We start from the raw sequence: 25,427 nt of genomic DNA, 5'->3' as shown, positions 1-25,427 counted from the left end.
TTGTGCCTTTCCCATGAGCGAGAGACTCCTAGGAGAGCCGCAGCCCGTTAGGAAGCCATGTGGGAACTCATCCACAGGTTCTCTTTTTTTTTTTTTTTTTTTTTGAGATGTAGTTTTGCTTTTCTTGCCCAGGCTGGAGTGCAATGGTGCGACCTTGGCTCACTGCAACCTCCGCCTCCCAAGTTTAAGCCATTCTGCTGCCCCCGCCTCCTGAGTGGCTGGGATTACAGGCACCCACCACCATGCCTGACTAATTTTTTGTATTTTTAGAAGAGATGGGGTTTCACCATGTTGGCCAGGCTGCTCTTAAACTCCTGACCTCAAGCGATCCACCTGCTATGGCCTCCCAAAGCGCTGGGATTACAGGTGTGAGCCACTGTGCCTGGCCGGAACCCACAGGTTCTTTGGATGGTCTCTGAATGTCATGAAACTCTTTTATATTTAATTAAAAGAATTTTTTTGACACAAGGTCTTGCTGTGTTGCCCAGACTGGAGTGCGGTGTCACAATCACAGCTCACCGCAGCCCCTAACTCCTAGGCTCAAGCAATCCTCCTGCCACCTCAGTCTCTCAAGTTGTTGGAACACAGGTGCCAGCCACGACACCTGGCTAATTTTGTTTTGTTTTGTTTTGTTTTAGAGATGGGCTCTTGCTATGTTGCCTATACTGGTCTTGAACTGCTGGCCTCAGGCAGTCTTCCTCCCTTGGCCACCCAAAGAGATGGGATTACAAGCATGAGCCACTGTGCACAGCTGAGATTTTTCGACTTAGTCTTTTTGTACACCCAGTATCTTATAGAATATCCATAATATAGATTCATAAATAAACCATTTCCTTCCATGGTATAAATAAATAAACCACTGCCAAAAATGGTGGAATTTTCTGAGTTAAGAGCAATACATATGATACAAAACTTGATATATACAGTTTCTTAGCCAAACTGGAGGGGCTGGCTTTAGGTGATCCGTGGACTCCCTGAAATTGGGGACACCATTGGAAATATGTGTGAACTCATGGGCAGTTTCCTATGATTTCCAGTCCTCAAAATATCTCTTGGACTCAAAGATGCCTTAGGGCAGAGGACGCATGTACCCCCAGTACAGAATCTCAGACAGTGAATGTCAGTAGACATTCGGCAGAAAAGCTCTGCCAAATTGAGTGCTCTGATGTGACATTTTCATCAAGTCAATGTTCCTGGGATCTCTTGTACATGATAATCTCACTCTTGTAAGGTTTCATCGTTTCTGCTTACCCTACTTTTCTTTCCCATCCTGATCCCTCTCCCACCAGACCGGACTCTGAAACGGGCATGTACAGAGAAGAGGAGACCCCAATACGCTTCAAGCTTTGAGCGGAGAGGACACAGCCTCTGCTGGGACAGGGAACAGAGGGATGCGGAGACCCTGAAGATGCTTTTGGACAGTGGTCTGAGGTTGGGACAGTGGCAGGAGATACCATTCACCCAGGATCTCCAGGACAAGAGATCAGCCTGGCAGTTACATGTGTTTTTGTTCAAACTAGTTGCCAGGTTGGCATGAACGATGACATCAGAGATTCCGACCTTCCTGATTGGAGGGACCGGACTCTGTCGGCACCTGGCAGTTCAGTTGGACAACAGTAACTTCTCAGAGCTGTTCTCCACTCCTGACTTCTCCCAGCCTCGAGAATTGATAACACACTCTTCTGGATCCCAGCAGTGTCCAGAAGAAGACCAAGGACAGAACAGAGACTAGGTTCGGTGAGATGGGACAGATTTTGGGAAAGATCATCATGAGCCATCAACCGCAGCCCCAGGAAGAGCAGAGCCCCCAGCGGAGCACCTCAGGGTACCCCCTCCAGGAGGTGGTGGATGATGAAGTGTCGGGACCATCAGGTGAGGGGACTGGAGGAAGAAGAGGTGGCATACGATTGACTAAGACGAAGGAAGGGGGCCAGGCGTGGTGGCTCACCCCTGTAACCCCAACACTTTGGGAGGCTGAGGCGGGCAGATCACCTGAGGTCAGGAGTTCAAGACCAGCCTGGCCAACATGGTGAAACCCCATCTCTACTAAAAGCACAAAAATTAGCCAGGCGGCAGTGGTGTGTGCCTATAATCCCAGCTACTTGGGAGGCTGAGACAGGAGAATCACTTGAGCCTGGGAGGAAGAGGTTGCAGTGAGCCGAGATCGTGCTACTGCACTCCAGTCTGGGTGACAGAGTGAGATGCTGTCTCAAAAAAAAGAAAGAGGAAGAAAAAAAGAAGGATCCGAGGTCAGGAAGGAGAACCTGGGGAGGGTGTGTGGGAAGAATGGAGAAATTCAGGCTGGGTGCAGTGGCTCACACTTGTAATCCCAGCACTTTGGGAAGCCAAGGCAGGCAGATCACTTGAGGCCAGGAGTTTGAGACCAGCCTGGTCAACATGGTGAAACCCTGTCTCTAGTAAAAGTACAAAATTGAGCTGGGCATTATGGCAGGCACCTGTAATCCCAGCTACCTGAGAGGCTGAGGCAGGAGAATAACTGGAATCCGGGAGATGGATGTTGCAGTGAGCTGAGATTGCACCACTACACTCCAGCCTGGGTGACAAAGCAAGATTCTGTCTCGAAACAAAAAAAAAAGAGGGATTCAGAGAGCCAGGGACCAGGGAAGGATATGAGGCAGTGTTCTGAGGACAGAGAGAGGGAAAAATGGGGAGGGGAAGGAGTGGCACATGGGGTTGAGCAGAGGAGAAAGTCAGAAAGGTGGCTTGGAGAAGCCAGCAGTCTGCGAGGCTGGGGAGGATGGAGAGTGGTTTGGGGTTTGGGGTCGGGGTCTAACGTGATCAGTTGCAGAAGCATTACACGGTGGCCTGGTTTCTTTACTCAGCCCCTGGGGTAGATCCCAGCCCCCCACGTAGGTCCCTTGGCTGGAAAAGGAAGAGGGAGTGTTTGGATGAATCTGACGATGAGCCAGAGCAGGAGCTCGCCCCTGAGCCTGAGGAGACCTGGGTGGCGGAGACGCTGTGTGGCCTCAAGATGAAGGCGAAGCGACGGCGAGTGTCGCTCGTGCTCCCTGAGTACTACGAGGCCTTCAACAGGCTGCTTGGTAGGAGGACACCCCAGAGAGCACCTCCAATTCTGTTCTTTCTGAAGAGGAAACTTCCAATAACCACACTTTTCCAATGGGAAAAATATGCCCCAGTGGGTGAGCTCTCCATGCGGGAGGACTCTGAAGTGATCACTCATGAGGGACACTTAGGAGACAACAGAGGATTAGGTAGACTTGATAAAGGTCGGTGCTTGGGATAAGAAAGCTTGGTTTTGGGCCAGGCGCTGTGGCTCCCGCCTGAGATCCCAGCATGTTGGGAGGCTGAGGCAAGAGGATTGCTTGAACTCAGGACTTTGAGGCTGCAGTGAGCTATGACTACATCACTGCACTCCAGCCTGGGTGACAGAGCAAAAGTCTGCGTCAAAAGAAAAACCAAGGCTGGGCACAGTAGCTCATCCCTGTAGTTCCAGCTACTCGGGAGGCTGAGACAGGAGAATTGCTTAAACCCAGGAGGCAGAGGTTGCAGTGAGCCAAGATCAGGCCAATGCATTCCAGCCTGGCCCACAGAGCAAGACTCTGTCTCAAAATAAATTAATAAATAAATAAAAATAAAAATCAAATAAAGAAAAACAAAATCAAAAATCAAAAAAGTGGTTTCAGCTGTGCCCTCTGAAACTTAATGTTTCTTACTGACTTTTCTAAACCTAAGTGTTTCCATGCATAGTGAGGGATACCAAGGCCATGGTCACACCCTGATGTGTGACTGCCTCATGAGGAAATGATGGGAATTCCTTTATGACTCTGCAGTGGTCCCTCCGTGTCTGCTGGAGGGGGTCCTGGCTGATTCCCAGCTCTACATCCTGTAGATTCTCACACCCAGGGCCTCCTTCGGCCTCTTCTCAGGGGAGTCTCAGAGCAGGAGCCTCTCTCCCTTGCCCAGTGAAAGTCATTCTCCCCTCTCCCATCCACCTCACCCGCGGCCACAATCCTGAGACTTTCCCCCGGGAGGCACACTTCTCCTCACTGCCCTGCTGCTCCCACGGAAACCCTGTCCTGCTTCTCACGCTGATATCTGCTCTCTAATCACAGAGGATCCTGTCATTAAAAGATTCCTGGCCTGGGACAAAGATCTGAGGGTGTCGGACAAGGTAAGGTTGTTCTCTATGTAACTGTGTTTCTGTTCTAACGCACGGCCAGGGGGAGGGCGCAGCTTCCAAACCCACAGTTCTCCCTCCACCACCTCCCACCAGATGCTCCTACAGTCTGTTTTTGTTATTGTTTTTGGTTTTTTTTTTGTGACACACAGTCTTGCTCTGTTGCCCAGGCTGGAGGGCAGTGTCTCGGTCTTGACTCACTGCAGCTGATGCCTCCTGGGTTCAAGCGATTCTCGTGCCTCAGCCTCCAAGCAGCTGGGATTACAAACGTGAACCACCACGCCTGGCTAATTTTTGTGTTTTTAGTAGAGACGGGGTTTTGCCCTGTTGGCCAGATTGGTCCCGAACACCTGACCTCAGGTGATCCACCCGCCTTGGCCTCCCAAAGTGCTGAGATTACAGACATCAGCACTGTATCCGACCAGCTCCCATGGTCTTGAGTCTTGGCACCCACACATTTGTTTTTCTGAGACAGAGTCCAGCTCTGCTCCCCAGGATGGAGTACAGTGGCATGATCATAGCTCACTCTAACTCCTGGGCTCAAGCAATCCTCTTTCCTTAGACTCCTGAGGAGCTGGGACTAGGCACATGCTACCATGCTCAACTAATTTTTGAAATCTTCGTAGAAACAGGGTCTCGCAGTGTTGCCCAGGTTGTTCTCCAACTGTTGGGCTCATGTGATCCTCCTGTCTCCACCTCTCAAAAAGTACTGGGATCACAGGCTTGAGCTGCCACTCCCGGCTATTCTTTGTCTTTTTATGATTTGTCAGCATCTCCCTCAGGATTCTGCTGGTCTCTTGCAGAGTGAATGAGTGGCCTCTGCCTCTCCTATGGGTCCTTTGGGATCTGAGCCCTGGGCCACAGTCTGGCTGCAGTCCTGAAGCTCCTGGGCCCTCTACTCTCAGCTCCTTGGGACAGTTCTCTGCCTGGCACACAAAAGACCCTCCTGACACCAGCCGACCTAGACACACCCCCTCCCAAGATCCCATCGGAGCCCACCATCCTGGGAGCATCACCGAAAACCCTTCCTCCGGCTTCTCGGATTTGCATCCGACCTTCGAATACCCCTCCACCCCGCAATTTCCACATGAGCACAGTCACCCCAATGCTGAGGTCCCTTCTCTGATGGGCAACCCCTCCCCAGACCCCCATTCCACTATCTCCACAATCTTCCTCTCCCAAGATGTGACCTCTCCCTCTCTGTGTTCCTTTCTCTCCATCAGTATCTCCTGGCTATGGTCATAGCGTATTTCAGCCGGGCCGGCCTCCCCTCCTGGCAATACCAACGCATTCATTTCTTCCTGGCTCTGTGAGTGGTTTGCTGCCTCCTATCCATCAATATCCAATGCCCTGGGACAGCGGGGGAAGTGGGATTGCAGCCTTTCATTTATTCTTTCACCTATTTGTCCTCTTTATTCTGTGTACAAAAAAGACAGGATTATAGTATCTTAGACTGTTGTCTCTAAAAAGAAACTCAGGCTGGGCGTGGTGGCTCAGGCCTGTAATCCCAGCACTTTGGGAAGCCAAGGCAGGCAGATCACTTGAGGCCAGGAGTTTGAGACCAGCCTGGCCAACATGGCAAAACCCCGTCTCTACTAAAAATAGAAAAATCAGTCGGGCATGTTGGTGTGCACCTGTTATCCAAGCTACTTGGGAGGCTGAGGCAAGAGAACCCCTTGAACCCAGGAGGTGGAGGTTGCAGTAAGCTAAGGTTGAGCCACTGCACTCCAGCCTGGGCAACAGAGTGAAACTTTTTTTCAAAAAAAAAAAAAAAAAAACAGGCAAACAAAACAAACTCCAATGCCAGTGTACAAATAAAAGAGTAAAACAGGCCAGGTGCGGTGGCTCACGCCTGTAATCTCAACAGTTTGGGAGGCCGAGGTGGGCGGATCACAAGGTCAGGAGAGCGAGACCATCCTGGCTAACATGGTGAAACCCTGTCTCCACTTAAAAAAAAAAAAATACAAAAATTAGCCGGGTGTGGTGGCGGGCGCCTGTAGTCCCAGCTACTCGGGAGGCTGAGGGAGGAGAATGGCGTGAACCTGGGAGGTGGAGCTTGCAGTGAGCCGAGATCGCACCACTGCACTCCAGCCTGGGCGACAGAATGAGACTCCGTCTCAAAAAAAAAAAAAAAAAAAAAAGAACAAAAAACAAAAGGAACCATGAACCGCTCCTAAGGGGAGAAGAAAAGGAGCGGAGGAGCAGACATGACACTTCCCCCAGCAAGCAGACTTTTCCGGTTCTTCTCTCTCTCTCCTTCCCACATCAACCGCAAAAGCCATCAACCTCCTCCAGGTTCCCGTGACAGAGGTCACAGTCCAGGTCCCCCTTGCATCACTCGAATCCACTGTCAAATGCTCCCTGCTGGGGTTTCCTGGAGTCTCTCCCCAAGCCAAGGGGCTTCCTAGTGCAGCCTGAACATCTTTCCAAAGCACGACAACTTCACCGCCCACCTGAACAACTTCCTTACCTGATGTCGTTCTCTATTGAGGCCAGGGTCCACAGTGCCAATTCCACCCTCTCTACAATCTCTACAACCACACTGGCTCGCCATCTTGGTGTTTCCTGGCTTGGCTTCACTGCTCCTTCCAAATGCCCTCCACTTGACTTTGCATTTGTGTTTTCTGTCTGGGTGTCCCACACACGTGGTTCTGAAGGGAAGCACCCATTCCTTGAAGTCGGTTCATCCCACAGCCTCTGTGATGCCTTCCCTCATCTTCCAACTTCTGCATGCCCGTAGCTCTCCAGTTACATCCTATTATAATGTGACATTGGGATTAGGACATCTCCTCTGATTACTCCCAGTGCCATTAGACTAGATGCCTGTAGAAGGCAGGGTCCTGGCAAAATATCAATGTATTCAATTGCTTTTTTTTTTTTTGAGACAGACTTGCCCTGTCCCCTAAGCTGGAGTGCAGTGGTGAGATCATAGCTCACCGCAGCCTCCATATCCTGGGCTCAAGCGATCCTCCCACCTCAGCCTCTTGATTAGCTCCGACTACAGGGCTGTGCCACCACACCTGGACAGTTTTTATTTATTTATTTATTTATTTATTTATTTATTTATTTATTTATTTATCAAGACAAGAGTGTTGCTGTGTCTCTCAGGCTGGAATGGAGGGGCCCAATCTTGGCTCACTGCAACCTCCGCCTCCTGGGTTCACACAATTCTTATGCTTCAGCCTCTTGAGTAGCTAGGACTAATGGGTGTGCCACCGCACCAGGCTGATTTTTGTATTTTTAGTATAGATGGGGTTTCTCTGTGTTGACCAGGCTGGTCTCAAACTCCTGGTCTCAAGCAATCCACCTGCTTCAGCCTTCCAAAGCGCTGGGATTACAGGCATGAGCCACCGCGTCTGGTGTATTTTTTATATTTTTAATAGAGACGAGGGTGTTGCTATGGTGCCCAGGCCTGTCTCAAACTCCTGGCCTCAAGTGATCCTCCTGCTTCGGCCTCCCAGTGTGCTGGGATTCCAGGCCTAAGCCACCACTCTTGGTCACCAGTTGGGTTTTTGTCTCCATCCTGAAGGAGTGGGAGACGCCCTTGATCAGGTCTCTGTCCAGCAGAGCCCTCCTGAGGAAGGTGTGGCTCTCTGCAGGGTGGGTGCCAGTCCTGAGCTAGGGACCGTCCCTTACCTTCCTCTCTGGGAAGCTGACCTCAGCCGGAGGTCTCTCCTGGTGGTGCCTCTGAGCAGCAACCTGATTTCTGTCCTCAGCTATCTGGCCAATGACATGGAGGAGGACGACGAGGCCCCCAAACAAAAGATCTTCTACTTCCTGTACGGGAAGACCCGCTCTCGCATACCCTTGCTCCCTAAGCTTTGGTTCCAGTTATGCCGTTACATGAACCCGAGGGCCAGGAAGAACTGCTCTCAGATAGCCTTGTTCCAGAAGCATCGGTTCCAGTTCTTCTGTTCCATGCGCTGCAGGGCTTGGGTTTCCCCGGAGGAGTTGGAGGAGGTGGGTGGGGCCTGGGGAGGTGGAGGATGTGGGGAGGAATCGGGTGGGCTGGAGGCTGGACGAGGGGAGAGAGGGGTATCCTGGGGAGTCCCCGTCTTCTCAAAGCGCGTTTGTTTTTCCAGATCCAGGCTTATGACCCAGAGCACTGGGTGTGGGTGCGAGATCGCGCCCACCTTTCCTAGAGCTCCAGGGACCGTGGAGGCCTGAGGTCATCGGCCTGAGAGAAGGTACATCTGCATCCTCCGGGGTAAAGGCAGAATATTGGGGTCTATTTCGGAAATCCAAGGAACCCAATTGCTTGATCTGGCTTCAAGCCTGGGCAACGTGGCGAGATATCCCCTCTCCACAAAAATACAAAAATTAGCCAGGCGATGTGGGAGGCATCTCTACTCCCAACTACTCAGGAGGCTGAGGCAGGAGGATCGCTGGAGCCTGGGAGGTCGGGGCTGCAGGGAGCCCTGATCCTGCCACTGCGCTCCAGCCGGGGCGACAGAGTGAGACCCTGCCTCAAAAATAATCATAAATACTGAGTTCGGGGAGGTTCATTATGATTGACGCACTTGAGTTACCGATTTGGGTCGAGGGTTCAGTGAAGCTTTGGTTTACATCTTGTGCAGCTAACCATGTTGAGCACAGAGCATGAGACTTTGTCATGAGGAGGTAGGATTATGGATTAGGCATTTGGACTCGTGGTTTGTGATGTTGTCACATTAGAAACAGATCTAGCACGGTTACAAGTTTAGATCTGAAGTGACACAAAAGGCCCCAGCTGTGATGAAGTCCAAAGCCACATTCTCTGAGGGTGCCCTACTCCCTGGGAAGACCCACCCAAAGTCCTTGCTATGAAGCAGAGCACTGGGGCTGACCTTGGGTGTATTAAGTTTTGGAGTCAGGGTCACCAAAGCGTGAGTTTCACGGTTCAACACGATGGTTCAGAAGCAGGGTATAGAATGAAAGGCAGGAGATAAAACTGCACTTCTCAATTGCTCTGAACTCTAGCTAGACTTGACATGGGACGTGAATAACCTTCCTGTCTAGAGAGCTGCCTCCTTGAGGTGTGACATTGTCTCTCTCACTTCCAGAACACCGGACCCAGGGGAGATGTGGATTTTCAGCAGGAACTTTATTCCAGTGCTAATGGCAGACATCAGGAAGGAGGAGAGGAACCATTTGTGCAGATCATCTAGAAGAACCTGGACCATTCTTGACAGAGCTGAATACAGTGATCACGTTGTCCTCCAAGGAGCAGGGGTGGGGTGGGGTACTTCTAGGAGTCCTTGGAGAAAAGTAAGAAACCAGGAGTGTTTCCAGTTCCACCGTTTCCTGCGGCACCACCTCCCTTTTTATATTGCTGAATGCCAACCTCCCTGGGACGGAACCTGGAGGTCCTGTTTCTTACGGACTTGCTTGCCACAGTCCAGGAGCATTTGAAGGCACAGTGCAGGGGCTCAGATTGGCACAGAATTCTTTGTGAAATATGAGTGCCACAGACTGTAACAGATAGCTTCATGCACACTATGCATTTTATTGGTTTGTTTGGAAAATGTTGGCCATTGAATTATTAATAGGTTTATTTCAAATAGTTTGGAAATTGTTGTACTTTTGAAAACATGCTGTTCCTGTAGAGTTCTTTGATGAGAGTTATAGTTGTTATATATACATAAAGATAATTTTCTTTTCATTTTTAAGTGAGAATTCTTTTTATCCTAAATCTTTTATTATCTTTAAATTTTTTTCTGTACTATTATATGTGCTCCTGAAGCGAGCACTCTTTTTATCTATGATACTTCCATAATAATCTCTTCTATTTATAGCTATTGGTAGTTCCCCACCAGAAAAAAACATAATTCTGGTGATAGAAATTTTTATTTGCTGTTTAGGTTTGTGACTGAATTGTGAGAATTCCGTTGTGATTTTTAACATGTCTCAGATATATATACTAACACGTCTAATATATACTATCTATTTTATTGGTTTATTTTGAAAACCATGGGTATAGAATTATTTAAATATTATTTTATTTATTGAAATATTTATTAACTATATTTATTTATTTAAATATTATTATTACTTTAAATATTATTTTAAATATTTTGGAAGTAGTGGTATTTTTGAATAGATGCTGTTTCTATAAAGCTGTGTGATGGGTGTTATAACTGTTGTATACACATACATATAATTTTGTTTTCCTTTTTAAGAGAGGATTCTTTTCATCCTAAATCTTTTACCTTTCAATGTTGGTATCTATTATTACACGTGCTGCTGAAGGGAGCATGGTTTTTATCTATGATACTTAGTTAACATATATATTACATTAATAGCTATGTGGTAGTTCCCCTAAATTCTTGCAAAAATAAATTTTTATTTGATATTTAGTGTATGTTTGAAATGTGAGAATTCAGATGGAATTTTTTATCTTGTTTTGGCATGTTTGTATGTTACTTTAAAGAGGATGTGTGTTCTAAAGGAGGACACGAGCTGTGTGTTTTCAAGAGAACAGTGCAGTGCATCTCTTGGGGAAACATAATAAAGATGAACTTTTCTCACCTTCACAGTGAGTGTGATCATATTGTGGTCTGGATTGATTATTTGCTGTCAAGTGACATTTTTCCTTAATGGGGTTGTGGTTATTTGAACATATTTATTAGCTTTGGAAGATAATCCTGTGCTGTTTTTTATGTAGAAAAAAACATAAGGCTGGGTGCAGTGCTCACACCTACAATCCCAGCAGTTTTGGAGGTCATGGCGGGAGGATCACTTGAAGCCTATTTTTAATTTTTATTTTTTAAAGAAAAACAACAGAAGAGAAGGCTGATCCCAAGCTACAGGGTTTTTTTGTTTGTTTGTTTGTTTGTTTTGGAGACAGTCTCGCTCTGTCTCCCAGGCTGGAGTGCAGTGGCACAACCTCGGCTCCCTGCAACTTTCACCTCCGCGTTCAAGCAAATTCTCCTGCCTCAGCCTCCCAAGTAGCTGGGACTACAGGCACCCGCCTGTACGTCTGACTAACTTTTGTAAAAATAGTAGAGACAAGGTTTCACCATGTTGGCCAGGCTGGTCTCAAACTCCTGACCTCAAGTGATCCACCCGCCTCAGTCTCCCAAACTGCTGGGATTATAGGCATGAGCTACTGTGCCCAGACCCCAAGCTAGAGTTTTAAAGCAGGAAATGAGAGAAAGATATTGAGAGAGGAAAACCAGGTGGTAAGAAAACTCTAAAGGTGGCTGGGCGTGGTAGCTCACGCCTGTGATCCCAGCAGGAGTTCGAGACCAGGCAGGAGAATCACTAGCAGAGAATATGTCTCCCCAACCCCTCTCAAAAAAAAAAAAAAAAAAAAAAGTCCAGGCGCGGTGGTTCAGGACTGTAATCCCAGCACTTTGGGAGGCTGAGGTGGGCGGATCATGAGGTCAGGAGATCAAGACCACCCTGGCTAATACGGTGAAACCCCATCTCTGCTAAAAATACAAAAAATTAGCTGGGCGCGGTGGCAGGGGCCTGTAGTCCCAGCTACTCCGGAGGCTGAGGCAGGAGAATGGTGTGAACCCAGGAGGCGGAGCCTGCAGTGAGCCGAGATGGTGCCACTGCACTCCAGCCTGGGTGAAAGGGCGAGACTCCATCACAAAAGAAAAAAGAAAGAAAAAAAGAAAGTTCCTGCAACAGTTCAAGCTGTGAAAGACAGGCACTCTGCCATGCAATTCTTTGTGATTTTTCTTTTTTATTTTTGGAGTCGGGGTCTTGTGCTGTCACCCAGACTGGGGTACAGTGGTGCGGTCATAGCTCACTGCGGGCTCAGACTCAAGCTCAAGCGATCTTCTTATCTTGCCTTTCTAATTGCTGGGATTATAAGCATGAGCCACTGCACCTGGCCTGTGTGATGTAATTCTGATGTCAACTCCCTGATGTTACATCAAATGCCACAGGTTAAGGCCACCAGCCCCCGCTAGGCTGCCCTCGCTTCAGATGCAGCTGCAAGCTTGGGTGTCCACAGACCGCATGTACTTCTCACCAACTGGCTGCAAATTTGGAGGTTCCCACCACGTCCTCAGGTTTGATAATTCACTATAACAACCCACAGAACTCTGAAAAGCGTGATACTTTCTCTTTCTTTATTTGAGACAGAGTCTTGCTCTGTCACCCAGGCTGGAGTGCAGTGGCCACCATGCTTGGCTAATTTTAGTATTTGTATTAGAGACAGGGTTTCGCCATGTTGGCCAGGCTGGTCTTGAACTCCTGACCTCAGGTGATCCGCCCACCTTGGCCTCCCAAAGCGCTGGGATTACAGGCATAGCCACTGTGCCTGGCTGACTTCTAGAGTTTCAATAACAGAGATGTGGTTCAAGAAGAAAAGGGAGACATGTTTTGTAGACAGCAGGAGCTTCATGAAAAGAAGCCAATGAAGGGCAGGATGTGTAGCTGTCTACCTACAGGAAACCAGCCGGGAGCCTCCCCACAGGGACTTCAGCACAGACGGCTGGGAAAATCTGCATTAACCTGAGCTCTGGACCTAAGAGAGGACAAGGCCTTGACTGTTTCTACAGACTCACAAGACGCAATCTCTGCAGTCCATGCCCGTGGTGTGATCTGGGAAACAGGGGGCCTTCTAAATGCCAACAGCAAGGAAATCAAATGTGCAATAGACAGAAATACCGGCACTGACACGGGCCATGGAAAGGCCTAAACAGATGACTGCAGTCCACTGCCAAGGTCATCAAAGGGGTGACTCTGAAATAATACATTTCAGACGCCATGGCCCAAATAGCTGCACGAGGTGGGGAAGTCCTCCACGTGCCTCTGCTTCCTTCAGTACCTCTTCATGAAATAAGCTGAGGTACTTCCCTGGGGAATTTCCTTTCTCTTTCTTTCTTTTGAGACGGAGTCTTGCTCTGTCACCCAGGCTAGAGTGCAGTGGCGCGATCTCGGCTCACTGCAACCTCTCCCTCCCGGGTTTTGGCAATTCTTCTGTCTCAGACTTCTGAGTAGCTGAGATTACAGGTGTGTGCCACCATGCCCAGCTAATATTTGTATTTTTACTCGAGACAGGGTTTCACCATCTAGGCCAGGCTGGTCTTGAACTCCTGACCTCATGATCCACCCATCCTGGCCTCCCAAAGTCCTGGGATTACAGGCACGAGCCACCACACCCAGACTTCTTTTTTTATTTTTTGAGATGAAATTTCACTCTTGTTGCCCAGGCTGGAGTGCAATGGTGAGATCTCAGCTCACTGCCACCTACTCCTCCCAGGTTCAAGTGATTATCCTGCCTCAGCCTCCCGAGTAGCTGGGATTACAGGCACCCAACACCAAACCCAGCTAACTTTTTGTATTTTCAGTAGAGATGGAATGTCACCATGTTGGCCAGGATGGTCTTGAACCCCTGACCTCTAATGATCTACCCGAATTGGTCTCCCAAAATGCTGGGATTACAGGCGCGAGCCACTGTGCCCAGCCCCTCCCATACCTCTTTTGGCCAAGGCAGTACAATTCAGAGAATCTTGCCAGGGAAGACTGGTAAATGGACATCAACATGATGCCTATGGCTCCTGGTGGATTTAGATACCTCCTGGTGCTTACTGATACCTTTACCAGTTACATGGGGGCTTTTCCATGCCAGACTGAAAATGCTGGAGATCACTGATCAACCTTCAACTATTTACTAGCAGAACACTGAGGGGACTCTGCAGTCACCAATATCTCCTATTGCACTTGGATAAACACCTCCCGGGAAATAGAGATGAACAGAAAGGAAATAGTTAAACAAGCAGAATGGCTACATTCCTTCAACCAGAAGGGTCCATTAGTCTGTTTTCACACTGCTATAAAGAACTACTGGAAACTGGGGAATTTATGAAGAAAAGAGGTTTAATTGACTCACAGTTCTGCAGGCTGTACAGGAAGCATGGCTGGGGAGGCCTCAAGAAACTGACAATCACGGCAGAAGGCGAAGGGGAAGCAGGCACGTTTCTGGCCATGGTGGAGCAGGAGAGACAGAGAGAGTGAAGTGGGAGGGCTGCACGCTTCTAAACAACCAGATCCCATGAGCGCTCACTCACTATCACGAGAACAGCAAGGGGGACGTCAGCCGCCACGAGCCAATCACCTCCCACCGGGTCCCTCCCTCAACACTGGGAATTGCAATTTGACATGAGATTTGGTTGGGGATACAGAGCTGAACCATATCAAGGGTAGTTCAACCACTGAGATTGATTGATTGACTGAGATGGAGTCCCGCTCTGTTACCTAGGCTGGAGTGCAGTGGCACAATCTCGGCTCACTGCAACCTCCGCCTCCCAGGTTCAAGCAATTCTCCTGCCTCAGCCTCCCTAGTAGCTGGGACTACAGCACACGCCACCACACCTGGCTAATTTTTGTATTTTCAGTAGAGACGGGGTTTCACCATGTTTGCCCGGCTGGTCTTGAACTCCTGACCTCGTGATCACCCTGCCTCGGCTCTTCTTTTGCTGGAATTACAGGCGTGAGCCACCGCACCCGGACAACCACTGAGATTTAGAAGGCAGTCGAGTCCACTATACCACACCTCACCTGGTTTCTTCCTCTGTTGGGGCCCCTCGTGGCCACTGTTCTGTTACTTTTTGGTCCTATTTATTTAAATGGATGGTGAGCTGTTTGTCCTCCAGGATCCAACACTTCCACCTTCAGCTTGTATTACAACAATACCAGCCTTTCAAGCTACTCCGGGTGACCCCAGAACTCATCTGAACTCAGAAGCCCAAGAGTTTCATTCCTCTCACTTTAGGGGACTAAGTGCCCCTGGTCAGCATGAAGTCGATACAGAAGCATGACCTCCATCCCTAATCCCTCAAGAATGAGGAGTGGAAGGTGTTTGCAGGAGGGTGGGACGCGGTTTGTTAATCTGTAACTGCATCAGACCAAATCTAGTTCAACTTTTTCTTTTTTTTTGATGGAGTTTCACTCTTGTCACCCAGGCTGGAGTGCAATGGCACGATCTCAGCTCACTGCAACCTCCACGTCCTAGGTTCAAGCATTCTGCTGCCTCAGCCTCTGGGGTAGCTGGGATTACAAGGGTGCACCACCACGCCTGGCTAATATTTATATTTTTAGTAGAGACGGGGTTTCACCATTTTGGCCAGGCTGGTCTTGAACTCCTCGACCTCAGGTGATCCACCTGCCTTGGCCTCCCAAAGTGCTGGGATTACAGGCGTGAGTCACCGCACCCGAATCAGTTCAACTTTTATGTAATGAAGTTGTCAGTTGTTTTTCAATTGCCATCGACCCGCAGGTTGAAGGTCATGTACCCTGTGCATGCCCAGGTTAACCAAGCGTGCCACCGTGGAGTGGAACCTAAGAGCTCAGCCTGAAGAGCTCGGACCGATTTAAGAACCAGACACCCCAAGGCAGGAGCCAGGATCCAATCACATTGAGTTTTGGTGTCACCCCATGGCAGGATCCAGTCAGATCACACCTCCCAGCATTACTTTATTGCAAGATCCAATCAAATCACACCTCATTACCCTACGCTTATAAAACCTGACATAGCCCCCAGCTGTGTAAGGGAGATTTGAGTACTTCCTCCTGTGTTCTTGCTGGCTGACTTACAAAAAAGCTTTAAAAAAAAAGCCGGGCGTGGTGGCTCACGCCTGAAATCCCAGCACTTTGGGAGGCTGAGGTGGGCAGATCACTTGAGATCAGGGGTGCAAGACCAGCCTGGCCAACATGGTGAAACCCCATCTCTACTAAAAATACAAAAATTAGCTGGGTGTGGTGACACACACCTATAATCCCAGCTACTTGGGAGGCTGAGGTAGGAGAATCACTTGAACCCAGGAGGCGGAGGTTGCAGTGAGCCAAGATCACACCACTGCACTCCAGCCTGGGCGACAGAGTGAGAAGACTCCGTCTAAACAAAAAAAGTTAAAATTAGCACCGAATGCTTTACAAGTAAAAAAAGTTTTTAGCTGCATATGTTTAAGTAACTTTTTAGATTATAAGAAATATGCATGCAAAATGGAAAGGCACAAAGAAGAGAGCAAAAAGTGCATGAGATCTCACATCCAAGGATAACCGCTGAGAACATGGAAGTGCTGACTCTTCCAGTCTTTATACTATACACATTTAGGCCCGTTGTTTTGTTTTCATAAAACTGTGATCATATAATATAGACAGTTTTATAATCTGCTTTTTAAACACAACAATTATATAACATTTAGCTGTTTTCATTTGCATTCAAATTCATAAGGGTTCCAGTAACTCATTTATCAGAAAACCAAGAGAAATATTCTCATAAAAATATAAGTACATAAGGTCAGGCATGGTGGCTCACGCCTGTAATCCCAGCACTTTGAGAGGCCGAGGTGGGCGGATCACCTGAGGGCAGGAATTCGAGACCAGCCTGGCCAGCCTGGACAACATGGTGGAACCCCGTCTCCACTGAAAATACAAAAATTAGCTGGGCGTGGTGGCGCGTGCCTGTAATGGTAGCTACTCAGAAGGCTGAAGCAGGAGAATCGCTTGAACTTGGCAGGTGGAGGTTGCAGTGAACTGAGATCGCGCCACTGCACTGCAACCAGGGCGCCAAAGTGAGACTCCATCTCAAAAAAAGATAAAAATAAAAAATAAAGAAAATGTATATCTATGTATATATATTTTTCCAGACAGGGTCTTACTCTGTCTCACAGTCTGAAGTGTAGTGACGCAATCATAGCTCACTGCAGTCTCAGGTTCCTGGGCTCAAGTGATCCTCCCACTTCAGCCTCCCAAGTAGCTGGAACTACAGGTGCATGCCACCATGCCCAGTCAATTTTTTTTTTAATTTTTCATAGAGACAGAGTCTCACTATGTTTCCCAGTCCTAATAAACACTATGTGATAAAAAGAAAAAAGTAAATCACCCTGAAGTTAAGTCTTTAATGAGAAATGCAAATAAAGCATTTCACAATAAATTAGGGGAAGAGAATCAACTGAAGAATAAACATCTTTAGTAAAATCTTTTGCTCATGTGCATTAACCAATACTCTTGAAAACCGAGATTAATTTACTGTACCTTCTTAATATTCCTTTGAAATTCCTTATGGCGCACAGGTAGCGTAGAAAATAACTGCTTCACGCTGACTGTGGTCCCTCTGGGGTGGGGGTAGGGGGTTTTCTGGATGATTTTCCCATCGTGATCAAACACCAGTCGAGTCCCAACCTTCGCCGATACGTGGCAGGTAGAAATGGTGACATCGCTGTGAGAGAATACCAGGCATGGTGTGTTCAGTGAGAGATCCGTGATGTTGGGCACTGACTACTCTTTTCTTCACTTGCTTTTCTCTCAAAACTTTCTTAAAAAGCTGATGATCCCTCTGAGATAACTGAGATCTAACAGTTGAGGAGTCATCATAAAATCTAAGGTTTGGCATCTAAAAGACAGTGAGACAGAGAGCACTAAACATGCTTTGTTTTGATAAAAACTTTGACTTCGTTTTTCAGGTTGAATTGCAAAACCATAAATGATCTCAAGATTTATTGATTCTCAGAGATTTGTTTTGTTATTACTCTTCAAACAAAAATTTTTAAAAGAATTTTTTTAAAGAATTTTTTAAAATTTTTAAAATTTTTTTTTAAAGAATCCAAAAGATATTATAATTAAAATGTATATGTAGGGCAGGGTGCGGTGGCTCGTGCCTGTAATTCCAGCACTTTGGGAGGCCAAGGAGGGCAGATCACTTGAGGCCTGGAGTTCCAGACCAGCCTGGGCAACATGGCAAAACCCTATCTCTATTAAAAATACAAAAAATAGCCAAGAGTGGTGGTGCACGCTGTAGTCCAAGCTCTTCAGGAGGCTGAGGCACAAGAATCACTTGAACCTGGGAGGCAGAGATTGCAGTGAGCTGAGACTGTGCCACTGCACTCCAGCCTGGGTGACAGTGTGTGACTCTAAAAAAAAAAATATATATATATATGTATGTATATATATATATGTGTGTGTGCGTGTGTCTGTGCGCATGTAGTTATTTATAAAAATTTAGTATCTGTGCTGTAATTAAGTAGTGCTTTGGTGAAATGTTTCCCTAAAAATTGATAATGAAAACCAATGGTAACTATCATTTATTACCTATATGTTATGTTCAAATTGAGAAGTTACTGTTCTAATAAGGGTAACCAATTTTTTTAACAATACTATTTGCTTCATTTCATTCATTTATTGCTCACATTTCAGAAGTACTAGGACTTAGATTGGCAGTGAGACAAAACAGAATTCAGAAGCTAGAAGCTGAGATATTGAGACAGAAAATTGTAAATAATAATGATTCCAATTAATTTCCAGAGAGGTTTTTCTAAGGGGTCAAGTGAATGGATAAAAATATTTTATCACCTCAGTGCACAAAGTGAGCTCAGAGCTTCCCCCCGAAAGCCAAAAGTTTCAACCTGAGGTACGTCGGCAAACTCTTGAATCTTAGATGTGTGATGTTTCAGAGCTGAAAGAGAGTATAAAGTAAGGACTAAGATATTTCAAGTGCTATAACAATAAATATACATGATATCTAGTAACTGGCTTTAAAAAAACTGTTTTTGTGTTTCCCAAGACAGTGTTACTCAAAATTCTAAGACATGTGGCCCAATTATTTTATAATAGGATTAGAAAAAGTTAACTTACTTAAGCCTTCGAACTTTTCTTCTTCTACCCCACATCCATTGCCTGAAACTTCAATGAGATCCACTCCATAGTCCTTAAGCTTTAGATCTAGAAAGTTTAAAATATTTATATATTTATTAAAAATGGACCCATGCTATCAGTTTTTATATTGATATTATCTATAACATGTGCAAATTTAAGTGTCATAACTAGACCTTTAGTTAAACATACTAGTGTCATTTTGTATATTTCACTTTTATAAAGTTCTTTCTGGCTATTTACTAGCCCAGATTAAATAGTTTAGCATTTTCTTTCTTTCCTCTTTTTTTTTTTTCCCTTATGCTAGTCAAGTGAAGCAGTTGGAGTGGAGAAGGAACAAAAAAATCTGTAACTGGTTGTGATCAATTAGTTGTAAAGACCGTTGCACTTTGACCAGCCTTTCCCTTTGAAAGAAATAATTTTAACATACCCAGTAAGGAGAACGGGGGCCGGGCGCGGTGGTTCATGCCTGTAATCCCAGCACTTTGGAAGGCTGAGGCAGGCGGATCACGAGGTCAGGAGATTGAGACCATCCTGGCTAACACGGTGAAACCCTGTCTCTACTAAAAATACAAAAAATTAGCCGGACGTGGTGGCGGGCACCTGTAGTCCCAGCTACTCGGGAGGCTGAGGCAGGAGAATGGCGTGAACCCAGGAGACGGAGCTTGCAGTGAGCCGAGAACGCACCACTGCACTCCGGCCTGGGCAACAGAGCAAGACTCCGTCTCAAAAAAAAAAAAAAAAAAAAAAGACCAGGCAAAACAATAGTATTCAAGAATACATATTTAGGTGAGATAAATGATGAAATTATTTTATTTTATTATTTCTTTCTTGAAGACACCACTGCCACCCAGGCTGGAGTGCAGTGGTGTGATCATGGCTCACTGTGGCCTCCACCTTCCAGGTTCAAGTGCTCCCCTGCCTCAGCCTCCTGAGTAGCTGGGACTACGGGGCACAGACCACCACACCCAGCTAATCGTTTTTATTGTTTGTGGACATGGGGTCTTGCCACGTTGCCCAGGCTAATAGATAGTGAACTTATTTTAAAGGAGCAAGAAAAAAATGTCCATCCGCACATGAATGGATAAAGAAAATGTGATATATACATACAATGGAGTATTTAATTCAGCCTTAAAAATAAGGAGATCCTGTCACTTGTAACACTATGATTGAACTTGGGGATGTTATGCTAAGTGAAAGGTCAAGGTGGGCGGATTATTTGAGGCCTGGATATATGGGATCTTGCTAGGCTGCCCAGGCTGGTCTTGAAGTCCTGGTCTCAAGCAATCCTCCCACCTTGGCCTCCCAAAGTTCTAGGATTACAGGCGTGAGCCACCATGCCTGGCTGACCCTCACCTATTTTTTTGTTGTTGTTTGAGACAGGGTCTATCTCCATCTCCTCGGCTGGAGAGCAGTGGCTTGATCATGGCTCACTCCAGCCTCAACCTCCTGGGCTCAAGCAATGCTACCACTTCAGCCTCCCGAGTGGCTGCGACTACAGGTGTGCACCACCACACCCTGCTAATTTGTGTATTTTTTGTAGAGATGAGGTCTTGCTATGTTGCCCAGGCTAGTTTCAAACTCCTGGCCTCAGTCAATCCTCCCACCTTGGCCTCCCAAAGTGCTGGGATTATAGGTGTGAGCCACCACCTCTGGCCAGCTCCCACCTGTTGATCAAAGGAGCATCAAAGAATTTGCAGCCTCCAGAAGGAGGTCATTTCCTGCCTCTGAGTCTCAGTTTCCACATCTATGAAATAAAGTTAATGATCCTTCACTCCAGGGTTGTCGTGAAGGCTAAATTAAGTTGTATTTGGAAAAATATGTGGGGCACAGTAGGTGTGTTTCTCACACCCAGAGTCAGAGTGTTTAGCAGAGGGTTAGTAGTTGCCTCCAGGGCATGAAGGGCTCTTCCTGACCCTAAGTGTGAGGAACGCTTTGGGTTAAAAGATTGTACTTTTCTGCGTTCAGCTGAAAGGTGGAGGGCTCAGTGAGGTGGCTCACACCTGTAATTCCAATGCTTTGGGAGGCCGAGGTGGGAGGATCACTTGAGCCCAGGAGTTTGAGAGCAGCTTAAACAACACAGTAAGACCTTGTTTCTACACACACACACACACACACACACACACACACACACACACATTAGCCAGGCGTGGTGGCATGTGCCTGTAATTCCAGCTACTTGGGAGGCTGAGGTGGGTGGATTGCTTGAGGCAAGGAGTTTGAGACAAGCCTGGTCAACATAGTGACACCCCATCATCCCCCAAAATCATTTTTCTTTGTTTTAAGGCAGAGCCTCACTCTACTGCCCAGGCTGGAGTGCAGTGGTGTGATCTCACCTCCTTGCAACCTCTGCCTCCCGGGTTCAAGCGATTCTTGTGTCTCAGGCTCCTGAGTAGCTAGGATTACAGGTGTGCACCACCATGCCTGGCTAATTTTTGTATTTTTAGCGGAGATGGGGTTTTGCCGTGTTGGTCAGGCTGGTCTTCAACTCCTGGCCTCAAGTGATCCGTCTGCCTTGGCCTCCCAAAGTGCTGGGATTACAGGTGTGAGCCACTGTGCCCAGCCACAATAAATCATTTTTTAAAGGTTAAATTTAACCTCATTTAAGTAATACATATAAGTCTCATCGAATAATTGAAGCCAGTTTGTGAGGTAAAGTCTAATATTATGTGCATTTTAATTCTTAGCGTTTAATTAAAGCCTCATAAGTACAAATAAAAACAGGACTTGCTATAACAGGTTGCCACCTATTTTCTTTAAAGATGACGAGCAGCATCTTATTTGCGTTAACACAAGTCATCCACATAACAAATATAGATAAGAAAAGTGGCCAGGTGTGGTGGCTCATGCCTCTAATCCTAGTACTTTGGGAGGCCGAGGCAGACAGATCACTTGAGGTCAGGAGTTCGACACCAGCCTGGGCACTATGGTGAAACCCCATCTCTATCAAAAATACAAAAATTAGCCCGGCATGGTGGTGGGCACCTGTAATCCCAGCTACTTGGGAGGCTGAGGCAGGAGAATTGCTTGAACCTGGAAGGCAAAGTTTGCAGTGAGCCAAGATCATGCCACTGCACTCCAGCCTGGGTGACAGAGCGAGACTCTATCTCGAAAAAAGAAAAAAGAAAAGAAAAGAAAAGAAAAGTAAGGCACTTAGAGGGTAAGTGGCTTCACTCGGTACTAAGTAGGGGAGTGTGGATTTGAGCCAAGCTGTGGGTTCAAACCACATCAACACCTGCTATGCCTGACTGCGTCTCCACGCTGCTGGGAAGGTTGACTGAATCTGCCACTACCTCCCTGGGGTGCATCTGCTTACCAAACCATTGCATTATGTAAAAGGCCGTGCTGTAGGTTTTTAGTTTTTTAATTTTTATTTTTTTGAGATAGAGTCTCACTCTGTCACCCAGGCTGGAGTGTAGTGGCATGATCTTGGCTGACTGCAATCTCTGCCTTCCGGGTTCAAGTGATTCTCTTGCCTCAGCCTCCTGAGTAGCCGGGACTACAGGCCCACACCACCACGCCTGGCTAATTTTTGTATTTTTAGTAGAGACAGGGTTTCACCATGTTGGACATCATGGTCTCGGTCTCTTGGGCTCATTATCTGCCTGCCTCGGCCTCCCAAAGTGCTGGGATTACAGGTGTGAGCCACCGTGCCTGGCCTCTAGTGACCTCATTTTAACTTGATCACCTCTGTAAAGACTCTGGTTCCAATAAGGTCACCTCTAAGGTCTGGAGGGTCATGGCTTCAATACACGAATTAGGGGTGGGGGGCACACCATGCAGCCCAGAATACTAGCGTATCTGGTTATGTTAAACTTGCTATAGCCACAGTCTCGCTGACTTGGATATGGTACCATGGGAAGGGCCCTTAAAGATCATCTTATCTGGTTGGGCTCAATGGCTCACGCGTGTAATTCCAGCACTTTGAGAGGCCAAGGCAAGAGGATCGCTTGTGACCAAGAGTTCAAGACCAGTCTGGGCAACAGAGCAAGATGCTATATCTACTACAGGCATGCACCTGTAGTCTCAGCTACTTGGGAGGCTGAGAGAAGAGGATTGCTTGAGCCCAGGAGGCAACAGAGAGCTGATTGTACCACTGCACCCCAGCCAAGGCAACAGAGACCTTGTCTCTAAAAAACAAAAACAGGCCGGGTGCAGTGTCTTATGCCTGTATTCCTAGCACTTTGAGAGGCAGAGGCGGGTGGATCATTTGAAGTCAGGTGTTCAAGACCAGCCTGGCAAACATGACGAAACCCTGTCCCTACTAAAAAAATACAAAAATTAGGCGGGAGTGGTGGTGGGTGCCTGTAATCTCAGCTACTCGGGAGGCTGAGGCAGGAGAATCGCTTGAACCTGGGAGGCAGAGGTTGCAGTGAGCCGAGATGGAGCCACTGCACTGCAGCCTGGGTGACAAAAGCGAAACTCTGTCTCAAAATATTAGGAAAAAAAAAAAGAGAGAGCCTCTTTTCCATCTCCCCGCCACAGAGTTGTCTTCAGTAATTTCATTCCCTTTTTTCCTGAGGATTCACTGGGTTTCTGGGTCCCAGAGGGGAAGTTCTCTTCAAGGTACAGAAACCACGACTCCGCAGAGAACCGCAGAGACGGCAGCATGACCAGACCCCGGACAGGTGTGGAGAAGCTGCTGGGCTGAGACTTGGGCTGAACTTCCGCTGCAGGTCGACTTATTCCCATCAGCACCAAAGCTGCTGGAGGGGGTCATCCACTAGCAAATGAAGGGGGGGGGCGCAGCTTGGAGGCTGTTTCAGAAGGCCCCACCGAGCCACGGACTCAAGGCCTGGCCACAGCCCTCCCAAGCGAGGCCCAGATCATATTTCACCACGCTCAGAAAACCTTGTCAGCTCATTTCAGTCCACAGTGACTTTGCTTTCTTTAGGATCTCTCTTGCACTGTCCAACTCAGAGAATTTCAAATCTGAATGGATTCCAATGACGGAGCTAAATCAGGCCTCACCTCAGTTTTTAAATTACAATCAATAGGGCTGGGTCCCAGCATCTGTGTCTTAATGTTCCTCCATGTGATCCTCATGCTGAAAGGCTGGTATTTGAGAATCCCTTTTTTTGGGGAGTGAAGGGTTTTTTTTAGAGAGAGGCCTCACTCTGATGCCCAGCCTGGAATGCAGTGGTGGATCACAGCTCACTGCAGCCTCGAACTCCTGGCCGCAAGAAATCCTCCCACCTTAGCCAACCAAAGTGTTGGGATTGCAGGAGTGACCGCTGTGTCCAGCCAGGAAAGCCCTTCTGTTTCACTTGAATGATATTTCTGCAGCATACCTACAGCCATTGTTGTATTAAACGGCATCATTGCAGGAAAAGAAAAGGTGAGAGGTGACTGTTTTGCTTTTTTCTGAACATATCAGACCAAACCTGGGCTGTCTGGCACTTTTTTTTTTTTTTGAGTCGGAGTCTCACTCTGTCGCCCAGGCTGGAGTGTAGTGTCGTGATCTCGGCTCACTGGAACCTCCACCTTCCCGGTTCAAGTGATTCTCCTGCCTCAGCCCCACAAGTAGCTGGGATTACAGAAGTGCACTCCCACGCCCAGCTCATTGTTTCTGTATTTTTACAGAAAAACAGACAGGTTTCACCATGTTGGCCAGGCTGATCTCAACCTCCTCACCTCTGGTTATCTGTCGGCATCGGCTTCCAAAAGTGCTGGGATTACAAGTGTGAGCCACCGCACCTGGTTTGCCCATTTTTTGACAATGTATCAACATCATCTAAGATGGGCACTGCCTCAGTGTAGTGTGTCTAGACAAGGTGGCCGGAACAGAGAGGAATATGCATACCAGGCTTAAAGACGGGTTAAATCAGAGCTTTTCATTCCACAAAAGAGCAATTTTAATGAGGTCAGAACATGGATGTTCTAATATTTGAAAGCCTGTTAACTAGGAGAGAGAGAGAGTAAAGTGATTTGTTGTAGGAGGACACACCCAGCTCTGACGGTTTCAAGCGTCATGAATGCAAATTTGAACTCCAGAAAAGCAGAGCTTCCTAACAATGGGACTTCCACAGCAATGGGATTTCCTTCCGCATTCAGTTTGTGCCTTTCCCATGAGCGAGAGACTCCTAGGAGAGCCGCAGCCCGTTAGGAAGCCATGTGGGAACTCATCCACAGGTTCTCTTTTTTTTTTTTTTTTTTTTTGACATGTAGTTTTGCTCTTGTTGCCCAGGCTGGAGTGCAATGGTGCAACCTTGGGTCACTGCAACCTCCGCCTCCCAAGTTTAAGCCATTCTGCTGCCCCCGCCTCCTGAGTGGCTGGGATTACAGGCACCCACCACCATGCCTGACTCATTTTTTGTATTTTTAGAAGAGATGGGGTTTCACCATGTTGGCCAGGCTGCTCTTAAACTCCTGACCTCAAGCGATCCACCTGCTATGGCCTCCCAAAGCGCTGGGATTACAGGTGTGAGCCACTGTGCCTGGCCGGAACCCACAGGTTCTTTGGATGGTCTCTGAATGTCATGAAACTCTTTTATATTTAATTAAAAGAATTTTTTTGACACAAGGTCTTGCAGTGTTGCCCAGACTGGAGTGCGGTGTCATGATCACAGCTCACCGCAGCCCCTAACTCCTAGGCTCAAGCAATCCTCCTGCCACCTCAGTCTCTCAAGTTGTTGGAACACAGGTGCCAACCATGACACCTGGCTAATTTTGTTTTGTT

General features: G+C 47.4%; 2 protein-coding genes across 16 annotated transcripts in view; one reads left to right on the top strand and one right to left on the bottom strand.

Moving 5' to 3' along the window:
• The window catches only part of LOC751032 (uncharacterized), a 341,389-nt gene that overhangs the window by 44,151 nt on the left and 271,811 nt on the right, over positions 1–25,427 (bottom strand). For 10 of the 15 annotated variants that reach the window (XR_010158493.1, XR_010158494.1, XR_010158496.1 and 7 more), the window contains exons 27-28: positions 17,135–17,318; positions 13,989–14,077 (exon numbers count right to left, since the gene is read on the bottom strand). Coding sequence is in view for 9 of the 15 variants with exons in the window: in XM_063814431.1 (XP_063670501.1) it covers positions 13,989–14,077; positions 17,135–17,318 (273 nt within the window). In the remaining 6 variants the exon portion in view is untranslated. Of the gene's footprint in view, positions 1–6,629; positions 6,915–9,223; positions 9,396–13,957; positions 14,166–17,134; positions 17,319–25,427 lie in introns of those variants that run through there. The other 5 variants (XR_010158497.1, XM_063814436.1, XR_010158498.1 and 2 more) reach the window with 5 other exon arrangements.
• LOC129135508 (speedy protein E12-like) lies at positions 1,679–8,753 on the top strand. The gene is made up of 6 exons (XM_054655758.2): positions 1,679–1,872; positions 2,844–3,062; positions 4,095–4,153; positions 5,383–5,468; positions 7,876–8,119; positions 8,242–8,753. The coding sequence occupies exons 1-6, from the start codon at positions 1,743–1,745 to the stop codon at positions 8,299–8,301; spliced, it is 798 nt and encodes a 265-aa protein (XP_054511733.2). The 5' UTR covers positions 1,679–1,742; the 3' UTR covers positions 8,302–8,753.

This window comes from Pan troglodytes, chromosome 6, assembly GCF_028858775.2.
Source record: "Pan troglodytes isolate AG18354 chromosome 6, NHGRI_mPanTro3-v2.0_pri, whole genome shotgun sequence".
Classification (NCBI taxonomy): Eukaryota; Metazoa; Chordata; class Mammalia; order Primates; family Hominidae; genus Pan; species Pan troglodytes.
Note: the sequence above shows the minus strand (reverse complement) of the source record. Positions and strands in the feature narration are given on the sequence as shown.

Coding starts and splice junctions, on each gene's coding strand:
- LOC129135508 (XM_054655758.2), top strand. CDS start 1,743: ATGGGACAGATTTTGGGAAAGATCATCATGAGCCATCAACCGCAGCCC. Junction 1,873..2,843: donor TGAAGTGTCGGGACCATCAG/GTGAGGGGACTG, acceptor TTCTTTACTCAG/CCCCTGGGGTAGATCCCAGC. Junction 8,120..8,241: donor CCCCGGAGGAGTTGGAGGAG/GTGGGTGGGGCC, acceptor TTGTTTTTCCAG/ATCCAGGCTTATGACCCAGA.